Here is a 16,787-nt window from a genome sequence, read left to right on the forward strand (position 1 = left end):
TGTCTAGCTGGCTAACAAATGCAAGGTTTTACAGAAATAGCAAGAATGATTTGTTATTGTTCCAGAAGCACTGGATAGAATGAGTTAAAAATAATAAACACATCACTGTATGTTACTGTGTCCAGCATAAATGTGTTTGTGAATTTATAGTGGTCTGATTTCTAGCTATTTTTCTAGCAATTTTTGCTGAAAAAGTCTTATTGTTGGCATTTTTTACAATTGTAAACTGTAGGAATAGTCTCAAAACCATTTAACTTTGAATCTCAATGATATGTAATTTTTCCCTCGTCATGTCCCTCAGGTGCCCACATTCTGCTGCTGAGGAGAGAGCACCATGATGAGAAGACGGTAGGCACCCACCATAGTATGGCAGCGTCCCGCTCTTCGCGCATCACAAGATCATCAGTGGGGATAAATGGATTGGATGAGAACTTTTGTGGTCGAACCCTCAGGAACCGCAGCATCGCCCAGCCAGAAGAGAGCACTCTGCTTCCTGTGCCCAGAGCCCGCTCGCCCAAGAAGAAGCAGGACTGTCAGCAGCACCAGCAGACCGGAGCACAGGTCGGAAAGGTAGCCGAGAGCAAGCCGGAGGGTGAGCCCTTGCCATCTTATGGAAAGCGAGGCTTGCCAAGCTCCGAGAAGGACGAGTCAGACAAATCGGACAGCTGTGAGCGTCCTAAGGCCGGGGGTGGGCCGGAAGCCTCCCCCGCCCTGAAGAAGGCCAAACGCTGCCCTCGCTCAGGTGAATCGCAGGGGGTAGAGGAGGAACCTTCTCTCAAACCGGAGAACCCTGATTCCGCTGCACCGAAGGAAAATGACGAGGGCGCAAAATCGAACTTGTCCTCGGACCCTCCGCTCAGCCTCGACAAAGAGGCAGAGCAGAAAGAGGACTGCCCAGTGGAGGAGATCGTCCCTCCGCCGCAGGCCGGCGAGAACGTCAAGGCCACCAATGGCCTCACTGACCTCCATAAGGAGGACTCAGAAGTTGCAGCCTTACCCCCAGAGCCCTGTGCCTCCCCTGCCATGCTTAGCAACAGTCCTTCACTGTTAAACGGCAGCCAGGCTGCACCCTCATCCCCCGACCCTATTGTGCCTTGTAGATCCCCTCATCCCAAGCAAGCCAATGAGTCCGACAGCCCTCAGATTGACTGTGAGAGGAATTGCACCCCCGAGGAAGCTGCCGAGGTCGTGTTATCCCGGGAACCCGAGATGGAGGTAGAGGTAGATGTCGTAGGGGATGCCGGCCAGGCTCAGGATGAGCTCGCAAGAGAGGAGAGCACCAACGGCGGCTTTCAGGCTGAGCCGCAGGACCCTTCTGACAACTACTCTAATATCTCAGGAGAAACGGTGGTGCTGACTGCCTCCCAGCTGCCTGCAGAGCCCCCCTCCTTCACAGAGCCTCAAGAACACCGATACACCCTGAGGACTTCACCGCGCCGCGCTGCCTTTGGTAGTGGGCTCAAAGCCAGCTCCCCCAAACCCAGTTCCCCGCACATAGACAATGGTTCGCTGAAGGAGGAGTCCACGCCGGTTTCTCTTTCCTCTGAGGACACCAGCCATAAAGACCTTCCCCGTGATGCACCGGGACTTTCTAGCGAGGCAGACAATGAACTCTCAGAGAAAGCAGGGGTCAGTGGAGAGGTTGGAGTGTCAGATAGTAGAGTGTCGCGATCCACCAAAGAGCTGCTGGCCGCTCAGGCTGAGGAAGATGAGGAGGAAGAGGAGGATGTCTACTATTTTGAGTCTGATCACTTGGCTCTCAAACACAACAAAGAGTATGTTCAGGTTTATGCTGTCCTGTCTGAAGTCATCAGTTCTGGTAAACCAAGATATGCATTGTCCTTTAACCCCTGTTTTGTTTATTAATGTACCCTTTTGTATTTATTAATTCAGTGTGTTTGCTATGGCAAGCATCACTGTTACTGTTCCTCATATTGAGGGTTAGTTTGAACAAACCCCAAACCCAAAGTATTAAACCTTTAAAAGCATTGAACTATATCAGGAGGTGCCCAATCCTGTTCCTGGAGATCTACTTACCTGCAGACTTCAGTCCCAGCCCTGCTCCAACACACCTCTCTCTAATTATCAAGTGCTGCTAAGAGATTACTTAGCTGGTTCAGTTGTTTTTAATCAGGGTTGGAGCTGAACCTTGCAGGATGGTGGATCTCCAGTAACAGGATTGGGCACCCCTGAGTAGCCCCGAGCCATATCTAAAAAACAGAATATCACATCTTTAGCTGGTGGGAATTTTTTTTTTTTTTTTTTTTTTAGTTTTGCCAATAACACATTTCCTAGAAAGTCATAGTACAGGAATATTCAATTGGTGGCCCACGGGCCGGACGGGTCACATATGCGCCTTGAATTGTTTTTGCACTATTTAGTTTGTCCACAAAGTGGCAACACTGGCCCGTGCCAGCCGAAAAAGAAAAGCAAGAGACGGAACAACAACAATCTACTGGAGACAGCAACATCAATAGAAGGCAGCGTTGACGAGCGTTTGTGTGAGGGTGTTCTGAGATATCCACAATTCTAGTTTGAAGACAGTGTTATCTGTAATAATTATGGCATGAAATAGCACAGACACTGGACGAAGATGATTGTCAAATGGCGTATAGTTTGAAAGTCTGCTCATAAACTAAGCTGCTTCAGACAAGTGCGCCAGTAGTGCTTCAATGGGCAAAAACACACATGAGTAGAGGTCGACAGATAGTGGATTTTACCGATACCGATAGCTAGGTTGGACCACACTGGCCGATACCGATTAATCAACTGATAGTTTTTAAAATGGTAAACGAAAACTAAAACAGCGCTTTACTATTTTAAAAAAAGCAGTAGCAGTACTGAACCATACTTAAATGAATAAACATAAACATATTAATTATTATATTGATCATTAAAGTTATTTCATAGTTTATTAATGTTAAAAAAGATACTTTAAAATGTAAAAATATAGCCTATTAGTAATACTAAATGTTGAAATGAACACACTAGGAACAATACTTTTACAGGTTTCATTAATATTACAAAATGACTCTTACTGTAAAGTATTACCATTTAATTTCAACAGTCATGCTTAAAGATTGCCATCTTTAAATATCTACACAAGGCCATAGCATTAAAATTACATACATATGTTATTGATATTGTATGTGTACTCTCACACTTTATTTGCTTCAATTTTACAACACTGCATGATTATCTAATCAAAATAAAAAAAAAATATGCAAGTCACACACTGGACAAAAGCGCAGCGATGCGTTCTTGGAGAAGTCACACACCAGACGCGTCACTTTCAATTCAAGCAGCGGTCTAAAACTGTTTATTTAATCACCAAACGGACATAAGTTTGCTTCAAGAATGAACAATGTGGCATAAATGAGTTTGAAGTTCGGTGTTTAAAAAAAACAGAACAAAGGGAAAGAGAAAGTGCGATCTGTATTACAGCTCTCTATATGAAGCATAAAGACTGTATTAGAGCCACAGAAAGAGCACAATGCATAATTTATAGCCTAGGGTGAAGTCATTACGTACCTTAATGATTTGGGACAAATATAATGTAATTTAATAGAAAACTATGTGAATGGCGCTCTGTTTCGCGGCAGGATTTTCTGTCGGCTGCATTTAAATGCACGTTTGAAGTTTCCCGCAGTGTCACGTGTCAAGCAAACAACACGTGCTGTTAGGGATTTCCGCCTCTAGAGGCCGTTCTTGTACTGTATAATGGCAGTGGACCCTTCTCAGCCACTCCAGCAACGGACACAACCCGGAAAACTATCAGCATTAATTTTTGCCGATAACCGATAGTTCCGCCAATCAACTATCGGTGCCGATTAATTGGCAAAACCGATGAATTGGTCGACCTCTACACACGAGTATGTCAAAATGCGCAGTTTTGGCGAATGACTTCGTAAATACAGTCTTAAATGAGTAGTAAAGTCCTAAATGACCGTAAAGAGTTGGGAGAAAACCAGATGTGTGTCAGATCTGTGTCATGTGCATCAGGATTTAAAGTGACAGTGCGGCTTTTAAAGTGAAACCTGCTGCAGTCTGTCATTGATGTAAATCAAAGAACAAAAGTAAAAGAGAAATCACTCACTGCTCTGCTCGCTGAGTAACTTTTGTGGCTTGAATAAAAATTAATCAATATAGTTTAATATGCATATACAATTTATAGTTTGTGAAGATCGTCTTAAGTTCACTTAAATTAAAAGTTATATATATTTCAGAGCCTATTAAAGGGGTCATATGATGTTGCTAAAAAGAACATTATTTTGACCAAAAAAATGTAAACCCATTATAAACAAGGCATTTGTTGCATCCAGTGGGGACATAATTACGGATTATAATGACTTATACTGTCTTTTTATGGGTTGCGTTGCATCGCGCCGCGTAAACATAAAACCATGTGTGCATTTGTGATCGGAGAAACGACATACAACAAGCGCTACTCTACACTGCTCAAATCTCGTGTTTGAATCGTCAGTGGCAAATCCTTTAAATATGAAAATGTACTTACAATCTGTGAGTCAGAACAGCCGGTATTGTAGTCTACTCTCCCAGGATCAGGAAACAGTCCTCCATAAAATGCGCTGCACACATCTGAATATTTGGGTTGAACTGTTCTGGAACAGTGTTGTAAATACAACTTAACCACTGATTTCTAGTCGCGTCCTCTTTTGTAAGGACAAAGTATTTTCGCTTTCGCAACGAAACACACAGCGTCTTCACAACATGGCGGCGGCAGCAACAATAAAGTTACGCCTTCTTTCTTTGCGTGAACATTTTGGTGGCGTTATGCAGATCTTCCCACATCGTGACGTAGACATGGGGGGGGCGTGGTTGAACGAGGCGTTTTAGGAGGGCGTGGACCAGTCTTAACTTTTATAAAGAATATCTCTGGGTTTGAGACTTTAGTCTTTGCAACTTCAGGGATCTTATCTATTCACGAGCAGCTTGTAACACTCCGAAGAGAAAGCAAAACTTGAAATCGCATCATATGACCCCTTTAACCTATTGGTATCAGTATTGGTATCAATGATACTGGCTTTCATTAATAATAGGCTACTTAGTAAAAAAGATGCCATTAAATACATTTAAAATATACCATCTTTATGTTCTTTGTACATTAATTTAGAGTTTCAGTGTTAAATTATGACAAGATTGATATATTATGACAATTATGACAATATAAATATATTAATATGCGAAAAATGTGTGATTAGTAAATTTTTTAATTGGTTGACAGTAGGGCTGGGCAATATGGCAAAAAAATTAAATCTCAATTTTTTTCAGAACATGAAGAATAATGGCTTTCAATTGTACTGTAATGTTGAATGGCTATAATAGCTACATTTGGGGAGAAAATGCATTTAATGGAGACATCAGTAGCAGTATTGGTATCAATGATACTGGCTTTCATTAATAATAGGCTACTTAGTAAAAAAGATGCCATTAAATACATTTAAAATATACCATCTTTATGTTCTTTGTACATTAATTTAGAGTTTCAGTGTTAAATTATGACAATATTGATATATTATGACAATTATGACAATATAAATATATTAATATGCGAAAAATGTGTGATTAGTAAATTTTTTAATTGGTTGACAGTAGAGCTGGGCAATATGGCAAAAAAATTAAATCTCAATTTTTTTCAGAACGTTTGACCGATTCTCAATTTGTAACAAGTCAACTTGAAAATGTAACTACAACATGATTCAAGTAACTTTTTCTTTATTAACCCTCTACTTAAAAAAAAAAAAAATGATATTCCAAGTGCACCACACATGAAGTTAACAATGTAAATGTTAAACAAATCACTTGTTAGGCCTAAATAACTTTGTAAAAAAGATGCATGAACCACAGTTACATCTTGTACAAACTTGTCTTATACATATTGTATGTTCAGAAATAATACAAGGAAAATGCTTTAAAAAAAAAAAGTCAAGGTAATTCAAATTCAAAATGACTGAAGGTATAAAACCAGTAGACTATTATTAACTATAAATGTTCTGTAAAAACAATGAACAGCAGATTTCAGCCTGATGTCACCATGATGCAAACATGAAATATCATAAATACAGTAGTAGTTCTTTACAGGTTTTCATTTGATTGCACTGCTTTTCCATTGTTTTCTATGTGAACATGGACGCGTTTGACTGTTGGGCTCGCATCTCTTGCAGCGTCTCATGCATGAAATGACGGTGCTCAAGTTAAAAGAAGTTCAACCGCCATCTTTCTGCATTTTTTCCGATTCCACTGCCCGTGTCGCATCCTTGTCAACACAAAAGCGCATTCTGTGTGAATGGCACCTAATGATATATTCTACTTGTGGTCCTTCACAGAGCGCGTGACGTGAGCGGCTAATCACGTGCGCCAACATGCGGTTGGATCATTCTTTTCTCTTTACTGTTAACATTGTCATAGTGTCTAATTGTAATGTTTGTTTGTTTGTTCAAAATAGTGATTCCTCTATTAAAAGGAATTGAAAATAAAAATTGTGGCAAAACATTCAATTCGAATTAATCGATAAAATCGGAGAAATCGCCCAGCCCTAGTTGACAGACGGCTCTAATGTTTATCTTTTATAGATGTTGGTGTTGGTAATATTCATTTGGTAGTTCATTTACGGCTGAATATGCATTTAAATTTAATTTCTAATTTTATAGGCCCCCCAGAAAGAGATCGGGACAGCCCCCACCCCCTTCAAATTTTTCAATTCGATAATCTGGCCCTCAAATGAAGATAATTGAATAGCCCTGTGCTAGTAGCAACTGCATAATTTATTCTTGGCAGGGGCAAGTACCACTAGTACTTTTCAGGTCTTACTATTTCAGTTTCCATATAGAGGGAGTTATCTAGCTTCATAAATCAATTTTCTTGTTATTATATTATTGAGGTTTACTTTAAAAGTAGTAGGAAACTGCATTGCTTTAACTTATTTGGTTGTCAAAACCCAGCATTTCAGGTTTTGATTTGCCTGCCCTGCTCTTGTTTATAGTCTTTTGTCTTTTTAGCTTTCATAGTGTTTGTGCTTTGTAATTTGAAGACGTTGGCCTAGATAAACAGCTTAGTGTTTTCCTGCTTAACTCTGCATGCTTGTTTTCTGCAGTGTAATAGTCAACTGCGCTTGCAGAAAATGAGCAACAGCTGCTGTAGTCTCCAGGACGGTGGTAGGTAATAAGCGAGGGAAGGCCTGCTGCTGGTGGACAGGTTGTCCTGGGTCGTGCTCATTCAGGCGTGTGCCCATCTCACAGTGTGAGTGCAGGAATCAGGAGCAGCCAACTGGATTGGCTTGTTGGTCAATAGAAATGAAAAGAGATTGCAGTCACGTCAGTTTATGAGGCCTGTCTGAATTATTTATCTTTTGTTGTTATAATAAATCGTTATGATTTCTAATCTGGGACAGTATTTCTCCTGCATTTTAATTTGGATTTATTGTGTGCTTGACAAATTTAAATTATAGATATATTAATGCAGATTACTTTCTTCGAAGAAGCAGACAAAGGGGTGCTTTTCTGTGCAAAACCGGTCACCACAGTGCCAGGGGATTATAGTCACTAGGGTGTTGCTAGTGTTGAGAGTCTTTTTGAAAGCTTTGCTGGTTGGTTCATAAGACTTCGCTAGCACATTCTTGATGGTCGTTATGTAGTGATCTTAATCTTCCGAATGATCCTCAGATCATTTAGATTAGCATTCTACAACAAGTCTCAGATTTAAGGTCTCCATTGATGTGGAGGTTTGGGGTTAATGGTTTGTTGATATGACATATTAAGTATGACATATAGTGATGATTGCCTTAAAAAAAGCGACACTAATATGGAAGGCAGACAGGACCAAACGTCTTTAAATGGAACGCATGAAGTTTGATCGCATCAACACGCACTTTGTCCGCGGTAATGCTACAGCATGCACAGCAGTCAATGAAATTGCTGTATTTGAGACTATATTTGCATAGAAACATCAGACGTCATGTTTATTCATGAAGTATGCCGTGGTGGTACACTGGTATGCACGTATGCAAACATCACCCGTTATATTTGTTCATGAGGGATAATGAATTGGTATGTTTTTTTTTTCTGTCAGCTTTATGTCATGATTTGTCGTGTCCTTTTTATTTTAGTTCAATGTTCTTTAGAAAAGTCTTAATTTACATGGTAACATTAATTAATTTACTGTGCAGTATATATCAGTAAAGCAGTTCCACAGTGAACAAAAGAAAGAGTTAATATTAAGTATGCACCTAAATGAAAATTCTGGGCCGAAACGGAAACCGAAAATTCTGGATGCATTTGGCCGAAAACCGAAACTGAAAATGCTTTTTAATTAGTATTACGCATTCGAACACGGCCAGAATGTGTGCGCATTGAGAGAGACATTCAAATTTGTGATTAAATTTCACACGTTCTATTTAAAGACTTTTGACCCCGTCTGCCTTCCATACACTTGACTAACAAGGAAGGCATCACACAGTAAATGTGCTCACATTGGCTACTAACCTGAAAAGATGTATGGAGGTTTATTATGAGCAGTTGTAGTATTGCATCCCAGTGTGTGGTATTTAGTACAGGTTAAATGGCGCAGTTAAGGTTAAAATGGCCCAAAGCCCATATTTTTATATATTTGTTTTTGTCTGTTATCTAGTCTGTGCTCTAGTCTGCTTTTCAGATGGTTGACCCATAGGTGGCAGTGCATTGCCAGCCATATGTCAGTTTTGGGCTCATTGCCATCATTGGCTGCTTTCCCCAGCCTGCAGTGCTACATGCCTATCTTCATTGTGCGTCTAAAGCGAGAGGCTGTTAACAGCTCCTCTGCTGTCCAAGTTATTAAATGGCAAGGAAATGGAAGAAAAACTAGTCAGTTGCCCTCAAGTAAGACAAATCAAATGGAGCAAGTCCTCTAAATTAATTATTGTTGAGATTGGATGCTTGCTGTCATCAATTGGTTTTCATTCATGCCATGTTAGGCTAGATTGATTATACAAGGTCTGTTGAGCTTCTGAATAAGATTACTTCTAAGCAGTAGGCCGAATCTCCCGCTTAGAAGAGCATCTTTGTCTAATTCGCCTTTTTCCCCACTCTCTTTGCCTTTTTTTTTCGTGTCCCTATTTGTGGATCCTATTTTCCTGAGGGTGTGCAGGGAAAAGGTCAAAGCTCTGTAGCGCACAGCCAACGTCATATCTTCGTTTCAAACAAGATGAATCTAGAAAAGCTTTTTCAAATGTGAGCTTCTGAATCCCATACAATTATTTGTGGCATAAAATCCTGTTTCTCTCTCTCTCTCTCTCTCTCTCTTGTGAGAACTGTTATTGTTACATAACATGAACCTAAATAGTAATTTTGGTTACTCTTTATTTTACAGTGCACTTGTTACAGTGTAATTATACAATTAAGTACTGAATAATATTAATTAACAACATGTACTTACTGTAGGGTTAGAGTCAAGATTAGGGTTTGGTTTAGGGTTATTGCATGTAATTATGCTAAATTGTCTGTTATTACTGTAGTAAGTACATGTAATGTGTAACAAAGGGACTGTAAAATAGTGTTACCGTGATTTTTATATCCAACAATTACAATATATCATAAAAATTGACCTGTATGTTGTGTTTTGAGGAAAACATGGGGTTACAGATTCTCCTTTATGCTTTGCAAATTTTTTCCCTATGACCTACAATTTCACCATGTTTCATCACACACCACTGCATCCGATACATAATAAGATCAAGACCTAGCACTTAACTTGACATTGTTTCTTGTTATACTGTATATATGCTTGAGCCCTAGGACATGAACTCGGATGTGCTCTGCATACACAACATCTTCCTGAGAGCACAATATCTCCGTCCATATTCATTCTGCTGTAACATTTCAACAGAAAAATGCACTGCAAGCATGCTGAATTTTGCTGATCACAAATAACTATAAAAACACAGTGTGTCTCAGCCTGTTTTATAGAGGTGCTGTGTTCAGACAATCTAGCTTTCTACCTGCAGTTTCACACCAGTCAGTTCATCCCATCTTTCTTGTTCAGTATGTTCATGCATGCAGCACATGTAGTGAAAAGATGGTATCTATGGAAACCAGTGGGAGAAACCTTGCCCTCCTTTTGATATAGAGTGTGTATATATGTTAAATTGATGGATAAAGGAATAAAGCATTTACATTGGTCTCTCAGTAGATCAGGATATCTGGGCAGATCCACTATCTCATTATTAATGGTAAAAAGTCAAGAGTTCATTATTGCACCCCAAATAATGATGTTTGAAATTATTTAAAAAATGAAAAGATACTTTATACGTGAAGTTAAAATCGCCAGTAGGTGGCAGCAAGTCACTGTTAACAAGTGAGTCATTGCAATTGAACCAAATCATTTAAACGGTTGATTCATTCAGGAACGAAACACTGTCATTGCAGCAGAGACGCAGAACTGTTCTGTGGTGGCTGTTTGGAATTATTTTCGGTTGGCGAAATAGAGCAAAAAACAGACAATATGGTGTCAAGTATCTTAATATTAACTTAGTTTATTGAACTGTTGTATAAAATCAGTATCACATTTGTAATCATGCTTATTTTTGAAGAAAAAATCTTAGTGATTTTAACTGTATGAAATTATATAAATATGTAAATTTTCTGCCCCCATATCATGAATTTTGTGATCTTTCTTAATGCATTTTAATAGACTGAATCATGCAGTGAAAGAACACTCTCTAAATGTGCACGTGCACTGACATGACTTCATCACATAATGTATGCGTGCACTCCATAGGTGTTTTGTTTGGTTTTTGCAAAATACTCGATAATGTCAAATTGCACATCGTTAAAACAACAATTCCGATATTATCGCAGACGATATATATCGCACACACCTGGCGTGAGGCCGCCTCACATACAGCTCACGAATCAGGCTTGTGCTGTGTGTAAGCTATTGTGCTACAATTGCCCCATTATAAAAACAAAAATTCACTGTATGAACAAACATTTAAGTGAGATAATTATATATTTTTGAAAAATGTCAACAAATAAATGGCTTCAGCAAAAGTGCATACCATCGATTAACAGCCTCGGAGGGTTTGTCTAAATTATGTAAGTTATCGTTAGAAATTTCCCTATGGTGAAAATGAACGGTGTTTTTGCTTCTGGAACCCAGCTATTACCCAGCTTTTTTTAAAAGCTTCTAAATTTTCCTTTTTCACATTTAAACTAAAGTCTTGGGAAACAAAAGTTAATGTCCATGTATGGTTTTGAACTGTGTGCAGATGCTAACGTTTTCTGAATGATGTTTGCGCAGATGATCAGAGGGAGGCTGTGCGACCAGAACAAACCTGACACCTTCAACCAGCTGTGGACCATTGAGGAGCAGGTATGAAGCTACACAAGAGCTCTTAGTGGCCATGAACTTGGAGCCTTTTATGAACAAACATCTGAGAAAAGTTTAATGCAGAACACTTGTACCACTCTAATAAAGCTACTTCTCCATTAAAATTAGTGGACTGAAGCTAATTGTTTATATAAGCTAATTTATGATATAAATAGAATGTATGTACATTTTACTATTTTGTGTAGCTCTTGAGCTGTAAGGTTTGTCAGTCTGCTCATCACATCTTGTATGTGAAACTTTTAGAAAAAGTTGGAGCAGCTGCTCTTGAAGTTTCCACCCGAGGAGGTTGAGTCTAAACGCTGGCAGAAGGTCGCAGATGAACTTGGCAACAGGACTGCCAAACAGGTGCGTCTTCAGGCCCCGCTCTACACAGTCACACTCTCTGAAGCTGATCTTCTTTCGGTCTTGATGGGCGTTGAGATCTCTAGTCACCTTTTCGCTGCTCACTAAAACAGTCTGACAATTAACATCCTTACAGCCTCTTTTAATGGAGGCTCTCTATTATTTAAAGAGGTTTCTTCACTAATAGGACAAGAGTCTTAACATCTAAAAGCTGTGGTAGGAAAGCTTAACCACTGAATTTAGGGCCAGCTCTTTTTGTATAGTAAGTTTTTGTTCCTCTACTTCACAGGTTGCTAGCAGGGTACAGAAATATTTCATTAAACTGACAAAAGCTGGTATTCCAGTACCAGGCAGAACACCCAATGTGTGCATGTACAGTAAAAAGGTATATTGGTCTTTTTAAATGTATAATATGTCATATTTAAAAAATATTATAATCATACACTACTGTTGAAAAGTCTGGGGTTGGTATGATGTTTAAATGTTATTGAAGTCTGTATTTAAAAAAAAAAGTAATATTGTGAAATATTGTTACGTTTAAAACATCTTTTTTTCTGTTTTAATATATTTTCAAATGAAATTTATTCCTGTGATGCAAAGCTGTTTTTTCAGCATCATTACTTCAGTCTTCAGTGTAACATGATCCTACAGAAATCATTCTAATATGCTGATTTGCTGCTCAAGTAAAATTTTTTTGTTTTAGTCACAATTGATAACGGTTGAAACCATGATCCATTTTATTTCAGGCTCTGTAGAAAGAATAGCATTTATTTGAAATATTTTTTTCTTACAATGGAAATGTCTTTACTGTCACTTTTAATCAATTTAATGAATTTGTGCTGAATAAACATATTGTTATTATTATTATTTAAATCCCACTGACCCCAAACTTTTGAACTGTAGTGTATATGTATTAATTGAATATATTAAGGCATCACCATTAGTTATTTAAAATGCTTTATCAGTGCATATTTATTGACAGGACATGTTGTTTGTAATTGCAGCCCTCCAGTAAGCGACAGCACCACCTCAATAAACACCTGTACAGGCCCTCGACGTTCCTCACCTCATACGAGCCGCCCGTCTACATGGATGACGAGGACGAACGTTCACACTTCTTCAACAGCCTCCAGGATAATGAAGCAGATGATTCGGTCAGTCCTGGTTAAGATCTCATAGTTCAAGTCCAACTAAATCTTCAGGGTGGGCTTTTATTGATCGGGTCACTAATCATCAGAGAAATGCATGTATGATTGAACCAGTGAGAGCCACAGCATTTTATCAGATCATATTCAAGCAAATTGATTTAGAAGCTGAAAACGGAAAAATAAATACCTGAAAGCGATTGATGAAAAATTCTCATTTAGAATTCTCAAAATTCTTTTGTTTTATCATAGCGACTTCATATCTTCCCCTCTAGCAAACATTTGATGGCCTTTCTCCAACAGGAAATCCATTAAAGACCGCAAACTGGCATTTCCACAGTTGGGATTTGCTTGATGTTTGATCATTTGATAATGATGAGCTGCCTTTTGACAGCTCCAGTTGGAATTTTCCAGTTGGCGGCGTCGCTGCCAAAATCATTAGAGACGACTCGATGTTTGCGTCTCCTCAGCTGAACTGTGTAAAGAGAGCTGTGTGTTAAGTGACTGTGAACTGACTGCAGTGGCTTGACATTTTCTCTGCCTCTGATATGTAACCTTTACGCGACACTGGTCAGCAGACCCTGCAGAGAACATAACCAGTCGCGCGTTGCCAAGCATCAGTGAACATTACATGCACCAAATATAGAGTTACTACAAATCATGACACGTAAAGCCTGCATGGAAATATTAGAAATTGAGCTTTTCCTGTCAATAATCTAAACCCATTTTAATTGTCATTATCACATTGCAATGTTGATTTGTATTATATTGCAGTGTTTCCCACAGACTTACAATATAACAGCAGACGGGCTGATTGAAAGTGCAAATTCATTCTCTGCCAGCAGGAGGTGCTTTTGGAGAGATAGAAATAGCGGTTTCTCCGGTAACGGCTGTAATCAAAGCAGTGCTGCGCTCATGAACGCTACTTTATCAGGCATTATAGGAAAGATTAAATTAAATGAAGACAATCAGTTCCCTTAAAAAAAGATACATTCATATAAAAACACTGTGTCGCGTTTTGATTTTGAAACGGTGCACATGTTTATTCAACGAAGTCAAAGCCTTTTGGAAAATATATTTGTGGCGGTAAGTGTTGATATTGTGGTGGGCTGCCACAAAAAAAGCAATGTATGGGAAACCCTGTATTGTGGTGATCATACATAATACTGCCTGCAGTAATAAAATGACACAATGTTTTTTTTTTTTTCAGAAAGGATGCATTCAGTTGATCAAAATTGACAAAAGGTTTTAATTTCAAATAATCCTGAAAAAAAAAATGTATCACGAGTTCTACAAAAATTACTTTGGTAATTGTCTGAAATATGTCTTGAGCAGATAATCAGCATATTAGGATGATTTCAGAAGGATCACATGACACTGAAGACTGGAGTAATGATGCTGAAAATTAAGCCTTCCCATCACAGGAAAAAATAATCTTTTATAATCTTAAAAAATATATTAAAATAGAAAACAGTTGCTTTAAATTGTAATAATATTTCACAATATTACTTTTTACTGTATTTTTCATTAAATAAATGTGTCCTTTGTGAGCAAAAAAGATTTTTCAAAAACAAAAATAATCTTACGGACCCCAAACGTCTCTGTTGTTACTACCTGACAGTAACATAACTATTTTCAAATGATCTGTCATGGCAAAAAATATTATAGCTATTTGGGAAAAATGTGTCTGATAATACTTTAATTAATTGTCAAAGTTTTATTTTTTATTTATTTTTACGCTAACATTTTTATGTTGTGACGAGAAATAATGGGAGAACAGGGTCAGGAAATATAGTCTCAACCTACCCTAACAAAAACAAACAACAAAAATAACAATTGGGTCATTGAAGTATAATATTCCAGACTCATTGCGGAGTCGTTTTTAAAGATTAGATTTTGTGCTAAAAATTCAGACTATATAATAAGCATAAATAGGCCTTTGTAGCAGTGACAGCTTGATGAGGTGATGAGTGTTGTACTGTTCTGACCCTGCTGTGATGTTTCAGGATGAGGATGGGGTTCCAGTGGAGCTGAGGCACCTGCCGGAGTATAAGGAGCTACTGGAGCTGAAGAAACTCAAGAAACAGAAACTACAGGAGATCCAGGCTGAGAGCGCGGTCACGCAGCATGTTGGCTATAAGGTACACACTTTTACCTGCCTATTTCCATTGTGATGTCTCACTGATTACTGAAAATGTAAATCGTGTCATCATTTAATCCCCCTCGTGATGTTCCAAACCTGTATGACTGACTTTATTGTGAGAAACACAAAAGAAGATATTTTGAAAAATGCTGAAATTTCACTGAATGGACAAAAACGCTTTTTCAAAATATCATGTTCCACAGAAGAAAATCCTACAGATTTGGAAACAACATTAGAGTGAGTAAATGATGACAAAAATTTATTTTTTGAATATACTATCCCTTTAAAGCAGCACTATGTAACTTTTGGCGCTCTAGCAGTTAATAAACAGAACTGCACACATCCCGCGGAAGAACATTCCAACTGGAGCTACTTCTCTAAGTTTATGTCTATGGCGATTCACGCAGGTATGCGTTACTCTGCAGCGGTGACGACCCGACCAGGCTAAAATAGTCCAAATATAAGTACTTATTATAAGTGTGTACCGTAGTGATTCGGAATAAGACTAAAACGTGGTTTGGAAGATGAATTCATGATGTACTCACTCATTATGTACTCACTCATACTCACTTATACATTTTGCAAATTTTGAACACAAAAAAAGTTACATAGTGCTGCTTTAACTTAAAGGGGAGTTCTAATGCTATTTCATGCATTCTGACTTGTTTACACTGTTAAAGAGTTGGATTCTCATGCTAAACATGGCCAAGGTAAAAAAAAAGTTTGTTTCTCCAGGGCAGCAATGGAGTTGTGCAAGTGTGTTTGTTTGTTCTCGGCATTTCGGTGATGAATGTTTTATAAACAAATTAAATAAAATTTAAGTCAAAGTTTTTGTTCCTGTTTTATTTATGTCGACGTCACAGCTTGCACGCGATCACTACACAAAAGGTGTGTTCGACTTGAAGTGGCACAGATCGATCGGTGTTTGACATCAATGAACCGCAAGAGCGATTCGAAAGCATGCAGAGCCATCAGCTCTTTATAGCTCTCACGGTACTTTGATGCCATACACTGATCGATCTATGTAGCGCCGCTTCAAGTCGAACACACCTAATAGCTTAGCGTGCTCGTGACTCTTTAGCTCCGGTCCACGGTACGCCTCCAGGAGAGAAGCGTAAAGCTGTATCTGTCTTTTACAAATCTGCTAAAACTAACTATTCTTCAGAGATTTGAAGGATGCAATACTACTCTGTAGGTACTCGAGATTGGCAGGAACAGTGTGTGTTATGTCCCCTTTAATATTGTGGCTTAACCAGACACGTCACAACAAAGCGGCAAGTGATAAAAGCCATCTCTTCCATGTAAATCTGAGTGATGAAGAATGAGTACTTTAGGCTCTTAGACAACTGTATAATATAATGTGGCTCTGTTTCATAATCAGCATTTTTTCATTGTTCATGTTTTGATGTAATTCTCACTCAGTGTGACATATGTGGCATGCAGCCCATCCAGGGTGTACGGTGGCATTGTCAGGACTGTCCACAGGACAACGCCATGGACTTCTGCAGTTCCTGCTCCAACTGGTGAGTGGAGCAAGGCTTTTCCCACTCGTAATTACAACATTGTGGTGTAAAGGTACAGTTAACTCATAAATACAATATTTTTGACATGACTTCAGTGCACCATTTGAAACATGATTTAATTGAATGAAATCATAGCGCTTTGAGGTTTAATAATCACATTAGGCTGTATCACAATTCATTTGTTTTACCACTTAAGATATTTAAGACAAATTTCATGACCTTAAATATCATAAAAACTGATTTTTTTAAGAC

The 16,787-nt window shown here is 38.6% G+C and overlaps 1 protein-coding gene across 1 annotated transcript in view; it reads left to right on the forward strand.

Moving 5' to 3' along the window:
- The first annotated feature begins 301 nt into the window (after window positions 1-301).
- The window catches only part of LOC107558175 (ZZ-type zinc finger-containing protein 3-like), a 19,806-nt gene continuing 3,320 nt past the window's right edge, over window positions 302-16,787 (forward strand). Inside the window, exons 1-7 of the mRNA XM_016241796.1 lie at window positions 302-1,863; window positions 11,284-11,364; window positions 11,626-11,727; window positions 12,014-12,109; window positions 12,729-12,878; window positions 14,876-15,010; window positions 16,435-16,535. Of these exons, the coding sequence (XP_016097282.1) occupies window positions 367-1,863; window positions 11,284-11,364; window positions 11,626-11,727; window positions 12,014-12,109; window positions 12,729-12,878; window positions 14,876-15,010; window positions 16,435-16,535 (2,162 nt within the window). The 5' untranslated portion in view covers window positions 302-366. The remainder of the gene's footprint in view (window positions 1,864-11,283; window positions 11,365-11,625; window positions 11,728-12,013; window positions 12,110-12,728; window positions 12,879-14,875; window positions 15,011-16,434; window positions 16,536-16,787) is intronic.

Source organism: Sinocyclocheilus grahami, unplaced genomic scaffold, assembly GCF_001515645.1.
Source record: "Sinocyclocheilus grahami isolate Dianchi unplaced genomic scaffold, SAMN03320097.WGS_v1.1 scaffold634.1, whole genome shotgun sequence".
In the NCBI taxonomy this organism is placed as follows: domain Eukaryota; kingdom Metazoa; phylum Chordata; class Actinopteri; order Cypriniformes; family Cyprinidae; genus Sinocyclocheilus; species Sinocyclocheilus grahami.